This window comes from Trichogramma pretiosum, unplaced genomic scaffold, assembly GCF_000599845.2.
Source record: "Trichogramma pretiosum strain Unisexual culture from Peru unplaced genomic scaffold, Tpre_2.0 scaffold51, whole genome shotgun sequence".
In the NCBI taxonomy this organism is placed as follows: domain Eukaryota; kingdom Metazoa; phylum Arthropoda; class Insecta; order Hymenoptera; family Trichogrammatidae; genus Trichogramma; species Trichogramma pretiosum.
The window spans coordinates 811791-828557 of NW_019641226.1; the positions used below are offsets into that span (position 1 = coordinate 811791).

A 16767-nucleotide genomic window follows, 5' to 3' on the forward strand; every position below is an offset into this window, starting at 1 on the left:
GACGAAGACGTATCGGCAGATTCTAGGAGCGTCGCCCTCTCGGCATTGTCGATTGCACGGGTGCTTCGACCAGTCGTACAGGTCGGCGGTGGCGGAAAAGAAATTCTCATCCTCGAAGTTCAGCACCGCCTGTGTGCCTGCAGCAAATTGTACCGCGTGAAAAAGGCTCGATTTACGGGATTTTTTAAGCTTTCTATTGTCCTAGCTTGCTACTAGGATCCGGGTAAATTGCGTGTTTTATGGCCAATTTGTAATTAGCTTTTTTGGAACATTTCAGGTGATATTCAACTTTTTTACGCATCAGATAAAAGTCTTAGCGTTGATATCACTTGACTCTGAGATTCATTTTATTTTTTTTCCATACTTGATTAAATTCGTTACAACAATTCAATTTTGCCAAAAGGTGATAATCGACTAATTGATCAATTGGCTCTCAAGTCAACAACGAAGATACCGCACACGACGTTATCGAAATTCTTTCGATGAAGATAAATAATGTAAATTTATGATTGAACCAATTGATAATTATTTTGTTATTTTTATTATGCTGACGAAAATTGTTTACCTTCGCATTAAGTTCTGTAAACAAATATGCAACAAAGAACAGCAAACGTTTTAATTAATAAAAAGCTATTGTAGATATTCATTTTAATAAAGACATTTTTCGTCATACTATTGCATAAAATAATTTTTACGAGTATGATATTTCGAAACTAACATTGATTAACAAAAATTGATCAGTCAAATTGATTTAAAAAGTAGTAAAATACGTTATTTTAATTGATTCATACTTACTAGTAATGGCCAATGTAAAACTCCATATAAACAATAGACAATTCTTTCCTATCATGTTTAATTATGAAAAGAAAGCGATGATCTTTCAATGCGATTCGATCGCCTGAAACGATCGATACCGACTGATCAAACGGAGAACCAAAATTCATCGTTTTTTCAGGGATTATGTCCGTGAACGGGCAATATTTGAATTATTATTTCAAATGAAATAACAAATTATTATCACGTATGCAATTCTTAGCGTTAAATAAAATTTAATAATGCATAATTAATTTGCTCAAATTGTTCGTGGTGTTGAATTTGAGTCAAAAATAAATTTTAGTATTGTTATTTAATGGTGAAAGCTATTATAACTTGTAACATGACGATTTGTGTAACTTTTACAAAAAGTTTGCATACCCTCGTGGACAAGTAAAATCCAACAAGCAATTACCTCGAGGAAAAAATTTCCAAATTATATTATTGAAAAACCCTATGCAAATCTCTATATCGAAGCACCAGATTAAAGCGATTTTATCGTCTTATGATCTGATTATATTTACGAATAAATAAATATTAAAATAAATAAATGAATGTGTAAAAAGTCAAAGATTCAGCAAATAATCGATATCTAAGGAAATCGATTATTTTATAAGCTACCTTCGAAGCTCACTAGATGGCACTAGCAAGCACGTTCAGGTTTTAAAATCTTGTTGTTTGGTTATCTCTTTCCCTCCAAAACCAGTATTGGTTGGCAAACGCACACGCGCATGTTTGTGTCAGTTTAGACTTTTTGAGTGTTTTGAGTTTTGAAAGACGAGTCTCGTCGTTGTTTGTATACAAACGTAGACGACAACTTTCTCTACAGAAGCTTCATCTTTATTCAATCGCAGATTCTTACATGAATGAAGTTTTTTATTTCTTCGCAAATACTATTACATTTAAATAATGTCTCGGAGACGAAGTCAAAACAGGCGTTCATCGGCCCGTCTATCAATTCCTACTGGTGTTTTGAATGATAACACAGAAAATTACGATGATGGTACATTGATGCATTATTAATATCATACTTGTCCTATTTTTTACATTTTAAAAATATGACGAGAATAATTAACTAATATATTCCATTAAAAAACTACAGATGCTTATATATTTCATAAAAATTAATACCCTTTACAATTCATTTGATATAGTGTCAAAAGACTTACTGTGGTATAATGAAAGCCTTGTTCGTCCATCAACTAGTTTTACTAGATCAAGAAAAAGTCACACTATCTTGGATGCAGACACTACAGCTTCTACTGCCGTCAGTACAAATTGGTACAATAATCTTACAAAGTCTGATTCTACAAAATTACTAGAAGCTACTGTACAGAAAAATGTACCCATGAAGAATAATGATGGTATTAAATCAATTTATTTAAATTATATACGTTTTTGAAAATTTTAACTGTTATTAAAATTCTCTCCAGCTCAATCTAGTGCTGAATCTGAGGATGATTTACGTCCATCTCAAAAGCGTAAAGCAAAATTTGGAAAAAAAAGAAATAAAAAGTACAAAGTAGATGAGAGTAATATTTTCCACAAAGCTTTTGAAAAAACTACTGATTCTGTAACAAAAAATCTCTCTCATGCAGTGACCATTGAAGGTAATAAAGGTAAAGCTAATTCTCTAGAAAAATCTGTAACAAAAAGATCAAAAAAAAGTAATAAACATATTCAAAATTACAGATGACAACTCCCATCAAGTTTCTAATACCAATATACCAAAAAGACGATCAATCAAAATAATCAGTGATAAGTTATTAAAAAAAGCAAGCAATAAAACATCTCATATTGAAGATGCCAATTTATCTGCAAAAGTATTAAGAAATAGAAGTATTTCTAATAGCCCATCCAAAACATTGAAAAGAAAGTTGTCCTTGATTAATCAAGAAAGCGACAGAGATGACACACTCAATAACAGTGCTAGTATTATAAAAAAGCCTAAACATAAAAGACGGGTCTTATTTTCTAAAAATAAAAACAAGTCAGAAACTAATGTATTTGATGCTATATTAGATAGTACAGGATATGATTCCATTTCTGTAAGTTTCAAACATTTTTCAATTCAAATGAATTCTTATATTCAATTTTATTATATTTCTTTAGGAAAGTATATCCAAAAATAATGCATCAGGAGGAGATGACCAATTGAATGAAAAAAGTTCTGCAGCAAATATAAGTGTACCAGAAAAAGCAGATATAGAAGATGATATTCCTAGTGATAGTTCATCTATACCAAAGAATATTAGAAGATCAGTATTTATTAAAAAAAAATCAGGCGACCTCAGTAAAAATAGGGTATCTTTCAAAAACATTTTTTACACAAAAATCAAGAGATTTGATTCCTTTATTATTGAAAATTTATAATTATGTTGAATTCAGGTTAGTGATATTTCTACAAAATCAAAATTTGAACTTTCCCAAAAATCTCAAAATAAATCTGGAAAAATAGAGGATTCTGATGAAAAAAAAGAAAATGTGGAAAACACTGCATTGCGATCAACAAACCTCTTGGAATCATCTGACGATGAAAATATATACGATAAATCCCATACTTCACAGGTGTGTATTATTTAATGATTCAATTTCAATTAATTTTTCACTTATTTAAAATTATATTTTTAGAATTCAGAAAATGTTAAAGACCAATCTGTAAAGTCAAAGACAACTGATTCTAGTGTATCGTCAAAAATTGCTTCAAAGCTCAATATGAGCAAAAATAAATCAAAATCTAGGGTAAAAAATTCTATGGATGCAAGTCAAATGAGTAAAAAATCTACATCTTCAATACAAACCAATGATAAAGAATCCTCATTAAATCAATCGAAATCAAGAGTAGAAGCCAATAATATTAGTTATGTTAGCAACAGATCAAAAAATTCTGAGGGTCCTCGTTTCACAAATCAAACTTTAAACAATGATTTTGCTGTACCCAGTCCTGTTATAAGTCAATCATCACAACCATTTAAAAATAAAAATTACTCTTCAAAAAATAAAACATTGGATACTTATGAAAATGTAATTGTAAGTATTCCTTATCTATTTATAACATTTTAAGAAATAATTTTTTTAATTTATGTAAAATTATTTATACAGTTGGAAGGTAATAACTATCAAACACCAAGTTCATCACAGCGTAATCCAACACAAAATGATTCTATATCATCTACACTTTCGTTACGTAGAAGTCAACCAATAGGCACATCAACCGTTGATCGTAACGCAAAACCAAAGCGTAAACCAATTACAGAGAGTCCGAAAAATATTTCGTATAATTCCAAAGAAAGTGAACATGAAGAGTCTACAATGCCTAAACATATTAGAAGAACAAAATCAAATTTATTTCAAAAAAACAATAGTAATGAAGAGAATAGTATCTTTGATAAGGGTAATGAAAGTTTTGTACCTGAAAAACAAAATCCAAATACTTCCATAATTTCTAATACGTCAAAAAGAAGTAATACTTCAACTTTACGCGATGCTTGTTTTCAAAAACAAATGCTAAACATCCCATCAAAAGAACCTTTAGATTACGTAAAGCACACTACGAAAAAAGTTTTGGAAATGAACGAGAATTCTTCTAATGACAGTTTAAAAGAAAATCAACAAAACGATCATTCTTCGATTAAATTGAAACTATCCGAAGCAAGCTTTGAAAAGCGAAAAAGTAAAAGTGCTTCAAGTCAAGTTAACGAAGAACAAAAAAAGAATAACTCCGATAATTCTTCGGTGAAAAAGTCCAATGAGTTTCTTGATAAAGATCCAAGCGATGTTAGTATTGAAGGCTCGAGTCGATCTAATAGAGACTCAAATGCAAAAGTTTCTAGTGATGTGAGTTTGGAAAATTCAAATCGATCTAAAAGTTCCAAAGAAAGCAGACTTGAAAATTCTAAAGAGAAGAGCACAAGAAAAAATTCTGTATCAAAGGATAAAACTCCTAATTCCAAGGTATTTGTTTCAATAAATTATTCATAAAAAATTATTATCATTATTATTATTATATCCATTATTAACTATTGTTTATTAGCAGTTAGATACAAATCGTGTATCAATGCTCGAGCGAGTTAGCTCGAAAATCTCTGATGACTTTAACGATGATGTATTACTCACGCCACATCCAGCACAATCTACTCTTAATCCTCATGGAAGACCAGTATCTCGTATTACACAGTTTTCTCTTGGAAAAACTTTACTCGCTGAAACCATTACCCCTAATAAAATAACAAAATTAAAGGGGGGAGGATATACAAAAACAGCAGAATATGAAGCTGTACCTGAAGATGATGAAGATGAAAGCGATTTAGATGATTCTATCGGTGATAAATCTAAAATTAATGAGACACAAGAGAGCAATGATTCTGTTAATGATCAACAATTGTTGTCAAGACATCCTGATGATATCCCAGAAGACAATGATCTATCGCAGGAAGAAGACATGACTCCGTTTCTATCGGAACAGTAAGTAATATTAAAAATCTTCATTATATTAGAAATATACTTTTTTTATTCTATATTTGCTTTACAGGCAATCAAAACAAACTCTCAACAATTCCAATCAAAGTCCCTCAACAATACCGGAAGAAGTTTGGCAAAATGTGAAAAAAAAGACAGATGCTTTTAAGCTCATGATGGCGAATAGAATTCAAGAAGAGCGTAAAGTTTTGCGCGAAAAAGAAGTGAAAAAAGCCCGCGTTGATGCCAAATTCAAGCGCACAATAGCTCAACAAGAAGCAGAAAAGAAGAAATCTCAGAAAAAAACTCCGAATGAAGCATATCTGGTAAAAGGCAAACTTTACAAACAACCACGATTACCCAGACCACAAAGTTGGGCTACGGATCGTTTGTACAAACACTTGTGGCAAGTTCTTGAACCGAAATTTGGTTTAAAAACTCGTGTTCGTTCCGAGGAGTTTGTTGTAGAACTTAGCAATACTGCTAAATTTATAAAATCGAAAAAAAAATATGAAGCCTATGAGTCAGAATTAGAGGAATTGATCCAAAAAATGGCCGAATTAGGAATAATTGAGGATAGAATTGATTTTTATCGATGGTGCAGAAATTACATGCCATACAGTTTTAGAAGTAAGGTAATACCGATGATGCTACCAGGTAATATAAAAAGCATTCCGTCGTTTGATCCTAAAACTGCCTATAAGCCAATTTTAGGAGGATCTGAAGAAGTAGAAGATGACAGCGATGAAGATCAAGAGAATTGACATTTTGAGTTTAGCTTTTTTACTCAAAATCTATTTATTTAGTTTTGTTGGATTATATAACTGATAAAATAATAATTTGTATAAAAATATTGTAATTACCAACGTTGAGATTTGTATAAAATTTTTGTTGAATTGTAACATTATTTTTTTTATTAATTGAAATTCGAATTCCTAATTCATAAATTAATTGTATTGTTAAGTTGTTGTATTCATAAGTTGTAGAGAGTTGTATTGTAGTTTGTATTGTTGTATTCATAAATGAATTGTATTGAATTATATCACTAATAAAATCATAAATGAAATCATATTTTATTAAAAAATAAAGAATGCGTTTGTTTTTTGTGAATTTTTTTCCTTGTATTTACTATTTGCAATATTTACAATCATAATTATATTCTTATTTTGCGAAAAAAGCTTTTGTTCAATAGTCTTAATCTTAGCCCCATAAAATGTTATTCAGTCTCAAGCGATGACAACTTGTTCGTATTAAAAAGTATGATACACGTAATATAAGAGACATATAATATTGTAAAACGTACGAGGAATAATCAACAAGAAGAAAAAAAAATATAGTTCAAAATGATTATAATTATTAGTTGTCAAGATTGTTGGGGAACTAGAGGTTCACTAAAAAAGACGCTTCAATTTCGATTGTTTTACTATTAACATAATCTTTAAGCACATCGCGTTCAAAAAGAGTTTGCGAGTCAATTTCATTACCGGTGAAGTTCATGTCAGGCTGCGGATACTTCCTCAGCATGGCATCGGCCTCGAGGAGCCATTCCTCGAAGAAGGGATCGTCGTTGACTTCGCATATGTTGTGTATAACGCAGCAAGCACCGATTACTTGAGGCACGACTTTGTAGCTAAGATCCAGCATTTGACATAAAATAGGAAATCTCGATCGCAGGCGCGAAATTACCGTGTCCCCGTAGCCGCGAATATCGTTTAAATTCCTATTGAAGATCGCCTCTTCGACGGTGGATTCCGGTTTATAATCGTTCAGCAACCAAGGGTAAGATGGTCCATTTTTAGGACTAATTATTTTGTAGGACATGTCCACACCATTGATACTTTTCTTTTCCTGAGTTGAACAATAAAAGAGATTAAAATTCATGATATTACCGAAGTAATTATGTACCAAAAATACTCACAGTCGGCAAAACTTTTTCAGAGTACTTGTAAATATTAGAGTCCGCGATGATGTTTTGGGGCTCGACTGCCCCTGTATGTCTAACGCTTATATCTCTGAAACTAAAAGAAACAATTGATCGTTTAAAAATTTAATTCCTTGAGCAGAAAAAAAAGTCAAAATTAGACTTTACAGGCAATTGGAATCCATTATAGCTTGTAGTACGAACGACGGGTACAAAAGTGAGTTCAAAAATTTGTAGTTCAAATTGATGGGCGAACATACGGGTATGTGAATGACTGACATGACGCCCAAAATTTGTGGAATTTCATGAACGTGCTCGAAATCCGCCGCAACGGCTTCTGCATCCTCATTTTTGGGCATTTTTATGATTTTGTGCAAGAGATATTTATTGATAGCCACAATGCTTCGATAAATAATCTTGTGTATAGTTGTTTTGTGTATTTTGAATTTTCTCGACATTTTCATGTAATCAACGCATGAAGTCAATTTGTACAATAATATGGCAACTTGCTTTTCGGCGCATACTCCTGTAACGGAAGAAATTTTTGATCTGAACTTCAAACTATGAAAAACATGCATACCTTTGCCCATATATGATTTGCTGCTGTCGAAGGTCGTTGAACCAGCACGTGGTGCTACGTAGGACTTTAAGGATTTAACGAGGTAAATGTAAGTCTTTCGAGAGCAACGAAAGTATTTCTGACATTTTTCGTCGGGATATTGTTCCTTGACGAATGTTTCCCACCAGTCGGGCTCGTCTGGAATAGTTTCGAAACTCATTTTTTCCGATGTTTCTCCCTTTCTCGTTAAGAACTGCGACTGAAAAATTGAAGTATTTAATGAAAGCGAGGTAATAGCTTCGTCATTTCATACTTTACCTGACTGCTCGAAGTCATCGTTTGTGCAAGCTCGTCGAGCTTGGCACGTCAAATACACGACGCAGCAGAGAATTTTCAGCTGCAGCGGATCGACGTTCCATTTTTAACGCCCCATGCTTGTTTTTGCGATTTTAGGAAGAAAAAAAAAACAAACGCGCAATGCTCTCGTTGAACTCGAGCTTGCAATTTATAAATAGACTCTTTACCGAGTGGTCGCGCGCAACGAGACAGCGTACACCAGCTTCTTCATTTCACTTTTGCGGCTATTCGATATTTTCATGGCTTCTTGACGTAAATCACAATTATTCATGCTGACTGTTTAATAAACAAAAAGTGCCATCGGAAATATTGAGCAGGTGCAGAAACCCCCGCTCAAAACTATGCCAATATTTTTTCTCTGCCAACATGGAGTGTAAACGTTGAAAATCAATGCAAGTTTTTTGAGACATTGTGAATTTTCGTTCAATTTAGATATATTGTATTGTTATGTGCACCAAATGTGTTGCCGTGCACTACAGGTTAACTGCATTTCTTAAAATAGAAGACAAATCTTGGTAAAATCAGGGAAATGCAGAGTGAATAAAAGCTCGCTTGCGTAAGCTTCTATTTTATTCCCACGTTACTCTATGACATTCGATACAGCGCTATTATCAAACTTATCGAAAACAAGTAGTTTATTCTGTCAATTGTTTACTTTGATAGATTAGAGAAAAAAGCTGACTTTAAACTGAACAACACGCTCGGCAGCGTGAGCTGTCAAACTCAACCCCCAGCTGATTTTGCTCCATTCCCGTGGTACGGGAATAGGGGCGAAGGGGTTGGTATCAAAGTGCGCGCGCATATCTGAATCCGTCGTGTATGCGCCGAGAAGAGTACAAAAGATCATAATAAACACCATGACTTTTTCTATAAACATATAATATTCCAATTAAAACTTAATAAATATGCAACTATAAACTAAATTCGTTTTTTTCTTACTTAAATTTTTACTATCGTGAAAGTATTTTTGAAGGTATGACTTTTCAATCTATTTTTTGAATAAAATAATTTTGAAGAAATAAATAAAAATGTACGGCAATAGACTTTGTTTTTACATAAAGTTCTTCGCAATAATAAAAAAACATTTAAAAAATGTGTTGTTTATGGCAACGTTCAATGCCCGAGGTTATAAATATTACACTTACAAATGTTGCGAGTTAATTATATAACTAATGTGGACATTTTATCTGAAATATCTCCTTTTGTTAATTCAATCTTATATTTTGTTTTCTTGTATTATTATTATTATTATTATTATTTTTATTATTATTCATATTCATTTTTATTCATTGTTAAAAATCATACATAAAAGATTCAATTTGATTCCTGTTAATTTGATTTTTCTCGAGGAAAAGAGCTTCAAATGGATGTACCATAATAATAATTATTCTGATATTATATATACATGTGCTCACGTTGTCCGGCCGCACTAGAGCTCAAGTGTGAAAATTATTATACTTTAATTTTTTAAAACTACTTCTATTGTCTTTTCTAACAAAACTGATAGCAATCTTTTTTTATACACTTACTGGCAATTTTTTTGTTTTGCAAGGTATGCATCTTTCGTCAATGCTGTTATTACTTTGAATATAAAAATATTTAATTCAACTGGTAATTATCCGGCGTATATGAGAATAATAGCTTTTTTCGGTGCGAGAAAATGAATACGCCTTTGCGGAGCGCACGGGTGTCCATGAAAAAGAAGTGTAATTAAACCCATCGGAAAATCTTGTCGGGTTTTACCTCTTATTATAAATTAGTTCTCCTTTTTTTTATGACGATCATTAGAGTCCTTTGCGAGGCTATTCCAGTTTCCTGTTCAAATAGAGCATGGCAGCGACGATGATTGGTTATTTTTTTTTTTCGTAAATTACATCGTTACATGGAGTGAGTAAGCGAGGCTATCGGCGGCGTATACGATGTCAATGTAGCGCGAGGCAAATGTCAAAGGATCGTCAAAGAAGCGTAGAAAAATTTTGCATTTCATTTCCAGCGGTACACTTTTCCATCGAAAAAATCACGTCCATAAATCCGCAGGCATGGTCCAATATACTCGTCTAACAAAGTCAAAGGGATAACAAAAGAAAGAGTCGATGAATCGACTCAGCACTCGATATAGCAGCGACAATAAAGGTCAAACAAAAGGTGCTGCGCGAATTAGACGCCGGAGAAGCAGCTTTTTCTTTCCATTAGAGTGGATAGCTCGGCGGCCTAGCTCGGGGACCTTTTTACGGGCTGCACGCGCTTCTGCGGAGTATATAAAAATCCGGATTACCGTAGCGAAACGTCAACAGTAGTGTCGCAGCTCTCGGGACAGCCGCACGCGAGCTCGATTTTTTTTCTCGTATTTCCTCTTCGAAGTTCGCGCATCCGATTTAGCTGCACACACGATGCACGGAACAAGTTGTTTCCTCGTTTCGGCGCTTCTGCTGCTGCGGATTAAGCACGCGTTTGGACAGATAGCAAGTAATAATTTCATTCCACCATTGGCCATTCAAAACAACGTAATCAGTAAATATTCGTATATATATATGTAGTACTCGCGATGCACATAGTTGTAATTGAGCGATATAGAAAAGACGGTCGGGTTCGCGGATAGCGGAAGCAAAAGGCCGGCCTCTGCACGCGGATGGAATCATTAAACGCTCTGCTATTTTTTTCCTCTTTTTGTCAATTTCAGCTCCATACATCGTGAACGATGGCCTGACTATATGCAAGTGCGCTTATCCGGGCAGCTGTCCCACAACAGTCATCGACGTGCGAATAGTCAACGTGAGTGCCGAGTCAAAGTGAGCCGCGCATCCGTATACAATTGCGATTACACGCGCGAATTGAAATTGTTCGCAGGACCCAACGAATTCAGGCTGCCCGGCGGGCATGATCATGTGCTGCACCCGGGACGGCAACAATCCGAGCCCCAACCCGGCGCCCGACACCTGCGGCATCCGCAAGATACCGGCCGTGCCGCAGCAAGTCGCCGGCCGAGCCAGTTTCGGCGCTTATCCCTGGCAGGCGATACTCAAGGACCGCTCCAACAATTACTTGGGCTCGGGTGTGCTGCTCGACGCGACCCACGTACTGACGGTGGCGCACAAAGTCGTCGCTTACGTGTGAGTACCCTCCTCGTCGGCTAGACAATCTTCTCCGGTATAAAAATACAGTGAAAAAAAAAAAAATTGGAGAAAGTCGTCCGAGTCTAACGGTAAATACGCGGCAATGATAAGGAAAGATTCGCAGCCATCGGGGCCCGCAGCGCGACAAAAAAAACGTCAACGACGCGTGTGCGCACGTGCATTAATTGTCGTTTCTTTCACCGCTGCAGGCCCGTGTTTGAGAATAATCGCCACGATGGTTCCGTGTGTATACCTGCGATATATACATAATATGTGTTTATATCCGGAACAATAGCCGCGCACGTGTGTCATCCCAGTTTCATCACTTCCGCGCGCGCGTCGCATAGTTTCAATTTATCGGGGAAAAAACGTGCATTATCTTCGCCGTTAAAATGATTTATGCAATCTAAAACAATGTATAAATTGTCATAATGAAATAATACAACGAGGCGCAGCGCATTTGCTCCGCTAAAATTATAAGCGATGGTCACGGACTAATGCACGGCTGAGCAGGCATATATAATCAGAACGAGACATTGTGCGTTTTTGCCTGTCCTTTCATTTTATTACAATTACAATAATATAGCGTGACTGGTCGATTTCAAACGGAATAACTATAACTTGATAAATAAATAAAAAAACACTAATGGAAAGGAGTAATTGTCTTTGATCAGCTTTTGATGAATGAAAGCTCAATGCGTGATTTAAGCTGGCTCTTTAAAATATATAAAAAGGAATAGAAAAATGTTTTGAGCAAGACTCAAAACATTTTCTAATAACTCTCTAATAATTACTGATTGAAAACTCAAAATCACGTATGCAACATCAAACAAGGTGGAATAATTAAAAGGATGAACATTGATTTTCAGCAATAACCCGCAGGGAATGCTAGTCGGTCTCGGTGAATGGGATGACCAAAGCACGAGTGAAGCTTACCGTGACATAAATGTAAACGTCGCGCGCATAATTCTTCATCCGAATTTCAATTCGGCTAATTTGGAAAACGACGTGGCTGTCATCAAGCTCAATGGACTGGTGCCGATAGCTTCTTATCCGAACATCAACACGGCGTGCAGACCCACCGCCGCACCCGTAACTGGCACTAGATGTTTCGTTTCGGGATGGGGTAAGAACGCCTTCACCGGCAGCTATCAGAATATCATGCGCGAAGTCGACGTGCCTATTCTCGACGGTACCGATTGCGAGAATCGGCTGAAAAACACCAGACTCGGTGCCGCCTTCATTCTCAATCGCAACAGTTTTCTTTGCGCCGGTGGCGAGCCCGGAAAAGATGCCTGCACGGTTAGTATAGACAATTTTGTATAAAGCCGCTCTCGCGGTCATCTAATTTTTTTACTCGTGTCTCAGGGCGACGGTGGATCACCACTCGTTTGTTTGAATAGTCAAACGAGCCGCTGGTCGGTCTATGGACTTGTGGCTTGGGGTATTGGCTGCGCCACGACAAATGTACCAGGAGTCTATACGAATGTTTACAATTTCTTACCTTGGATAAATCAGATTCTCGCTACAGTATAATATTATATGCTGAGAACTATTATTCTTGCATTTTTTACTTTTTTTTTAAATTTAGGTTATCAATAATTTAATTACACAAGAATTGATTTTTTATATTGTTACGTGGGAGGGGGTTAAATAAAAGGCGAAATAACTAATTAGGCTCAAAATATATCAGAGGGGAGGGGCCGTTCGCGCAAGGTGTCTCCTCGTCGCTTGATGTACTGATACTACCGCCGCTGATGAGCTATGCTTATGACTCTCATTGTAGTGCGCCGCGTCACTGGTGGGGCCTTGTCGTCCCACGTGACAATATGTACAGACTAAATAAAATTTATATTTTCAAAAAAATCATTCATGTTACTTCCTCCGTCTTTCAAAATGCATCTTACATGCATCACAAATAACTTTACAACATCTTTTTTATAAATATTATTTATAATTCTATAATTTGCAAATTTTTTTATGTATATACAATTTATATAATTTGTTCATTTTTACTTGAATCAAATGAGAAAACATTGCAAAATATCGCTCAGACATCACTTTCTATGCGTATATTACATAAATCCATACAGGTACCATATGCCTGTTGGAGTGTCAGGCGCTTTTATCATCATTAATACATTCTTGAGTGTATAGAACTATATTTTTAAATTGTTTTTTAAATTTAAAATTAAAAATAGTAATTAACTATGGGTGGGTCTATAACGGACGAATACGTTACTTATTTTTACCATTAGAAAAGTAAAAGAAAAAAGATCAAGTTCAATTAGAAATTTGTATAAGTTCTGTTTTAAAAATCATTGGAACTTTTGATCTTTCATTTGTCTTCCGAGCAATAGAAATTTGTATCGTCGACATTTTCGAGAGAAAAATTTTTTATTTATTTTCATTTTATTCAATCATCTATAAATTGTAATTCATTAAGAGGTAAAAGGATGTTACGTAAATGATGATTGTCAAAGAAAACAATTTCATTCATCGTTTATTGTTTCCCTAAATATAAACGCTATTTTCTTTCTATAAAAATTCATTTCATTCGTGATATAATAGCTTATCAAATATGAGAAGCCCCCGTGAAATTAGTTTAATTCCAATTTTTTTTCACGTGAGTCTCTGCTTATTAAATTGTTAAAAAGTGTAAGAAAAGGTCTTTTAAGAATTAAGAAATATAGGTGCCTGAAACTTCGTGGTTTCTTAATGTTTATAAACATTTTCATTTTTTTTTTTTTATAAATAGATATTGTATTACACTATATCCTTCGTAGAGTTGTTCCGAATCGCATCGAAATCGTTATTTAATCGCTACATGTCACAAAATCACAATACATATCGGAATTTTAAAATCAAGTTTTCTTTTTAATAATTATCATTCATTATTTTTTTGATTACCGTTTCAAAGGTTAAAAAAATACAAATGTCTTACTTGTGAGAGTAAAGTTTTTCAACACATATTTAATCAACAACATAAATCATTTTTATGTACTTAAAATTCGTTTAATTTTGATAAAATTAAGTTTTTGTCAAAATGTAATATCAATTTGTTAACTAATTTTCAGTGTTTTGTAATTCAAGTTACAAACGATGGCTTAAATTTTCCATTTAATTTTAGAGAGCAAGTGTTATTATACATTTATTAAGAACACAATAAGTATATAGTCTATAACTCAGCGCGTTATTCATTCTTCAAAATGTTTTTTCATTTACACCGAGCCCTTGGAGTTCCTAGATTTTTTTTATCTTTTAACTCTGGAAATTACAGCAAACCAGATTATTTCACAAATTCTTCTTTTTTTTTTTTAATTACAAAAATCTAAAATTATTTACACCTTGTCGTGAACAAATTTTAAAAAACTTTCTAACTACATAATTTGTGCATTTAGATGATATTTATTTCATTAAAAAACTGCAAAATTATGGTGAAAGTATCAGTGCGAGATTTTTATAATAAAGAAACAATTAAAAACGAAAGTTGTCAATTTTAAAAGGTATTTTTTCAGTATAAATTTCGTTTACTCATTATTTGAAAGACATTATAAACTTTTGAACGATCTAACTTCATCAAATTTTTAATATTGAACGATAAGAAAGTCATCCAAGGGTTAAGAGAAATGTTCATAGTATTTTTAGAATTAAATTACACCTTATAGTATGTATTCTTATGTACATCAAGTACTCGATTAAATTGTAAAGAAAGAAATAAGTTCATTCAATTTCTCTCAATTAGAATTCATTGATCTCTCTATTTAAGATGATAGCTTATAAATCCTATGAAATCAAAAAACTTTTCATAAGTATGTTTCGAGAGTAAGTAAATGAAACTGAAATCATTTAACAGCACTGAAATAAAATCACAAGTGGCCTTTAAACAAAAAATTATCGACTGAAATTGATGAAATAAAAATTATTTGTGAATTGAATAGTGTTCATCAGCCAATGTAATCTATAAATCAACATTGTCAGAATTAGTTCTTTATCTCTTGGTCATCTTCAATCTTTCTCTCCCACATGTCTAAAGCACACATGCTCAATTTATAATCTAACGTACTTCTGAGAAACGTATATGAAAATTCTGAAGTGTGTATGAAACCATGTACACATAAGCACGCCACGTATGATCACAAGAGCGATTTGTGCCGGCCGCCTATGGTTTTGCACATTCCGTTCACGTAACAAGCGCAAATTAGTCATCAATTTCAACTATACGAACCACGACATTTTTCTCTTATCTTTTTCTACGGTCTAATGCACGTTTGTCCCTGGGATCAGTTTTGCTTTGATTGTACTTAAGCAACTTGATTTAATTTGAATCCGACAATGAATTGTTCTTGACTTCCGATTAATGCATGATCAAATGAATAGCGTTTAAAAATTAACTGTGCACTTTTCCTAATACTTATCGTTGTGTAAATAAATAATATATAAATTCATGTTTCATATGTTGATATAATATATGTACATGATACAAATGCAACCCTAAAATTAAGCCACAGACAAGTATCGTGGCTTACCACCAAAATAACTAAATAGATTTTTTTTATCAGCTTTTCAAATATAACAAATTATTCTTTTTCTGATAATCAGAAAAAGCCATTTCACTATTTACAGCCACGTGAAATACTCGTATTACATCTTGGCTCTTTCATAAGTTTGGTGATTTTTAATTTTATAACTTTAATAACAAAATATTTGTTCTACGCTCGTCTAAACAATATTTAAAAGAAATTTAAAAAGCCAAAATGTTATATTATGAATAAAAAATCACCAAAATCACACATTACAACGGATACACGAGGCATTTTTTATATGAACATTCACTCAAGAGCAGCACACACCATTGGCATTCCTATTGTAAAATGGAGCAATAAAAATGTTTATAACATATTCCTAGTATACGCGGGAAAAAATTCGCTTATCACTTCGATTCTTGATCGAACATAAAAACGATTCTCCGTATTCACAAGCTATTTATTAGCTTAACAATGATTTATTCTCTTTTTCTTTTGCTTGGTACTGACTAAAACGCTTCGTGCACTCAACGACGGAAAACATTTAATCACTACTTAGCAAATAAGAGACAACAAATTTATACCTATATCGCATACATGCAAGCACATTTTTTTTTCTTTTTTCTTTGCGCGTCCTTGACTATTAAAAATTATTATTAGATATTGTAAGTATCTGTACGCGGCCGAACTCTCACCACACTCAGGCTTTGATGCATTATCTTATCTCAAAAAAATGCCTTGATGAAAGAAAAAGAAAAAGAAATAACACGCGCTTTAATATTTTGTGACAGAGTACATCATTTCTTAATTTCTTTTTCGATACCTGGGAAACAAAGAGATCATTCGCCATCAGCTTATTTTCATTCTTTTTCTCTTTCACTTTTCTAAAACGAATTTGATCATACTTCTTTTGACAAAAATTAATTGTCACGTTTTATTTTACTGAAACAGAAAAAAGAAAAAATCATGAGTTGTTCTAAGAATAACAGTAAGTGCTACTGGGTGATATTCAATACTTCC

The 16767-nt window shown here is 33.7% G+C and overlaps 3 protein-coding genes across 6 annotated transcripts; 2 read left to right on the forward strand and 1 right to left on the reverse strand.

Moving 5' to 3' along the window:
- The first annotated feature begins 1536 nt into the window (after window positions 1-1536).
- Window positions 1537-6359, forward strand: LOC106660438 (uncharacterized protein DDB_G0287625-like). Of its 3 annotated transcripts, none has more exons than XM_014383403.2 (10): window positions 1537-1816; window positions 1968-2177; window positions 2247-2432; window positions 2506-2861; window positions 2926-3117; window positions 3202-3381; window positions 3445-3843; window positions 3916-4767; window positions 4847-5277; window positions 5345-6359. In XM_014383403.2, exons 1-10 carry the CDS (start codon window positions 1723-1725, stop codon window positions 6033-6035), a joined length of 3591 nt encoding a protein of 1196 aa, XP_014238889.1. In that variant the 5' UTR covers window positions 1537-1722; the 3' UTR covers window positions 6036-6359. The 3 variants fall into 3 exon arrangements, with proteins under 3 accessions (XP_014238889.1, XP_014238890.1, XP_023314044.1); XM_014383404.2 differs by having other exon boundaries at window positions 4850-5277; XM_023458276.1 differs by having other exon boundaries at window positions 2247-2423.
- Window positions 6360-6411: 52 nt separating this feature from the next.
- LOC106660509 (putative nuclease HARBI1) lies at window positions 6412-8147 on the reverse strand. The gene is made up of 5 exons (XM_014383484.2): window positions 8070-8147; window positions 7773-8010; window positions 7361-7718; window positions 7190-7289; window positions 6412-7119 (listed from the first exon to the last, which is right to left on the reverse strand). The coding sequence occupies exons 1-5, from the start codon at window positions 8085-8087 to the stop codon at window positions 6652-6654; spliced, it is 1182 nt and encodes a 393-aa protein (XP_014238970.1). The 5' UTR covers window positions 8088-8147; the 3' UTR covers window positions 6412-6651.
- A 2267-nt stretch (window positions 8148-10414) lies between these two features.
- Window positions 10415-13029, forward strand: LOC106660473 (trypsin-like). 2 transcript variants are annotated; one of them, XM_023458267.1, is made up of 5 exons: window positions 10415-10619; window positions 10789-10880; window positions 10956-11218; window positions 12091-12523; window positions 12590-13029. In XM_023458267.1, exons 1-5 carry the CDS (start codon window positions 10499-10501, stop codon window positions 12755-12757), a joined length of 1077 nt encoding a protein of 358 aa, XP_023314035.1. In that variant the 5' UTR covers window positions 10415-10498; the 3' UTR covers window positions 12758-13029. The 2 variants fall into 2 exon arrangements, with proteins under 2 accessions (XP_023314035.1, XP_014238928.1); XM_014383442.2 differs by having other exon boundaries at window positions 10415-10574.
- The last annotated feature ends 3738 nt before the right edge of the window (window positions 13030-16767 follow it).

Excerpts from the sequence above, each read along its gene's own strand:
- LOC106660473 (XM_023458267.1), top strand. The coding sequence starts at position 10,499 with ATGCACGGAACAAGTTGTTTCCTCGTTTCGGCGCTTCTGCTGCTGCGG. Across the intron at positions 10,620-10,788 it reads CATTCAAAACAACGTAATCA|CTCCATACATCGTGAACGAT; the intron begins GTAAATATTCGT and ends TGTCAATTTCAG. Across the intron at positions 10,881-10,955 it reads TCGACGTGCGAATAGTCAAC|GACCCAACGAATTCAGGCTG; the intron begins GTGAGTGCCGAG and ends AATTGTTCGCAG.
- LOC106660438 (XM_014383403.2), top strand. The coding sequence starts at position 1,723 with ATGTCTCGGAGACGAAGTCAAAACAGGCGTTCATCGGCCCGTCTATCA. Across the intron at positions 3,382-3,444 it reads ATAAATCCCATACTTCACAG|AATTCAGAAAATGTTAAAGA; the intron begins GTGTGTATTATT and ends TTATATTTTTAG. Across the intron at positions 3,844-3,915 it reads ATACTTATGAAAATGTAATT|TTGGAAGGTAATAACTATCA; the intron begins GTAAGTATTCCT and ends TTATTTATACAG.
- LOC106660509 (XM_014383484.2), bottom strand. Across the intron at positions 7,719-7,772 it reads CAAATCATATATGGGCAAAG|GAGTATGCGCCGAAAAGCAA; the intron begins GTATGCATGTTT and ends CTTCCGTTACAG. Across the intron at positions 7,120-7,189 it reads CTGAAAAAGTTTTGCCGACT|GAAAAGAAAAGTATCAATGG; the intron begins GTGAGTATTTTT and ends TGTTCAACTCAG.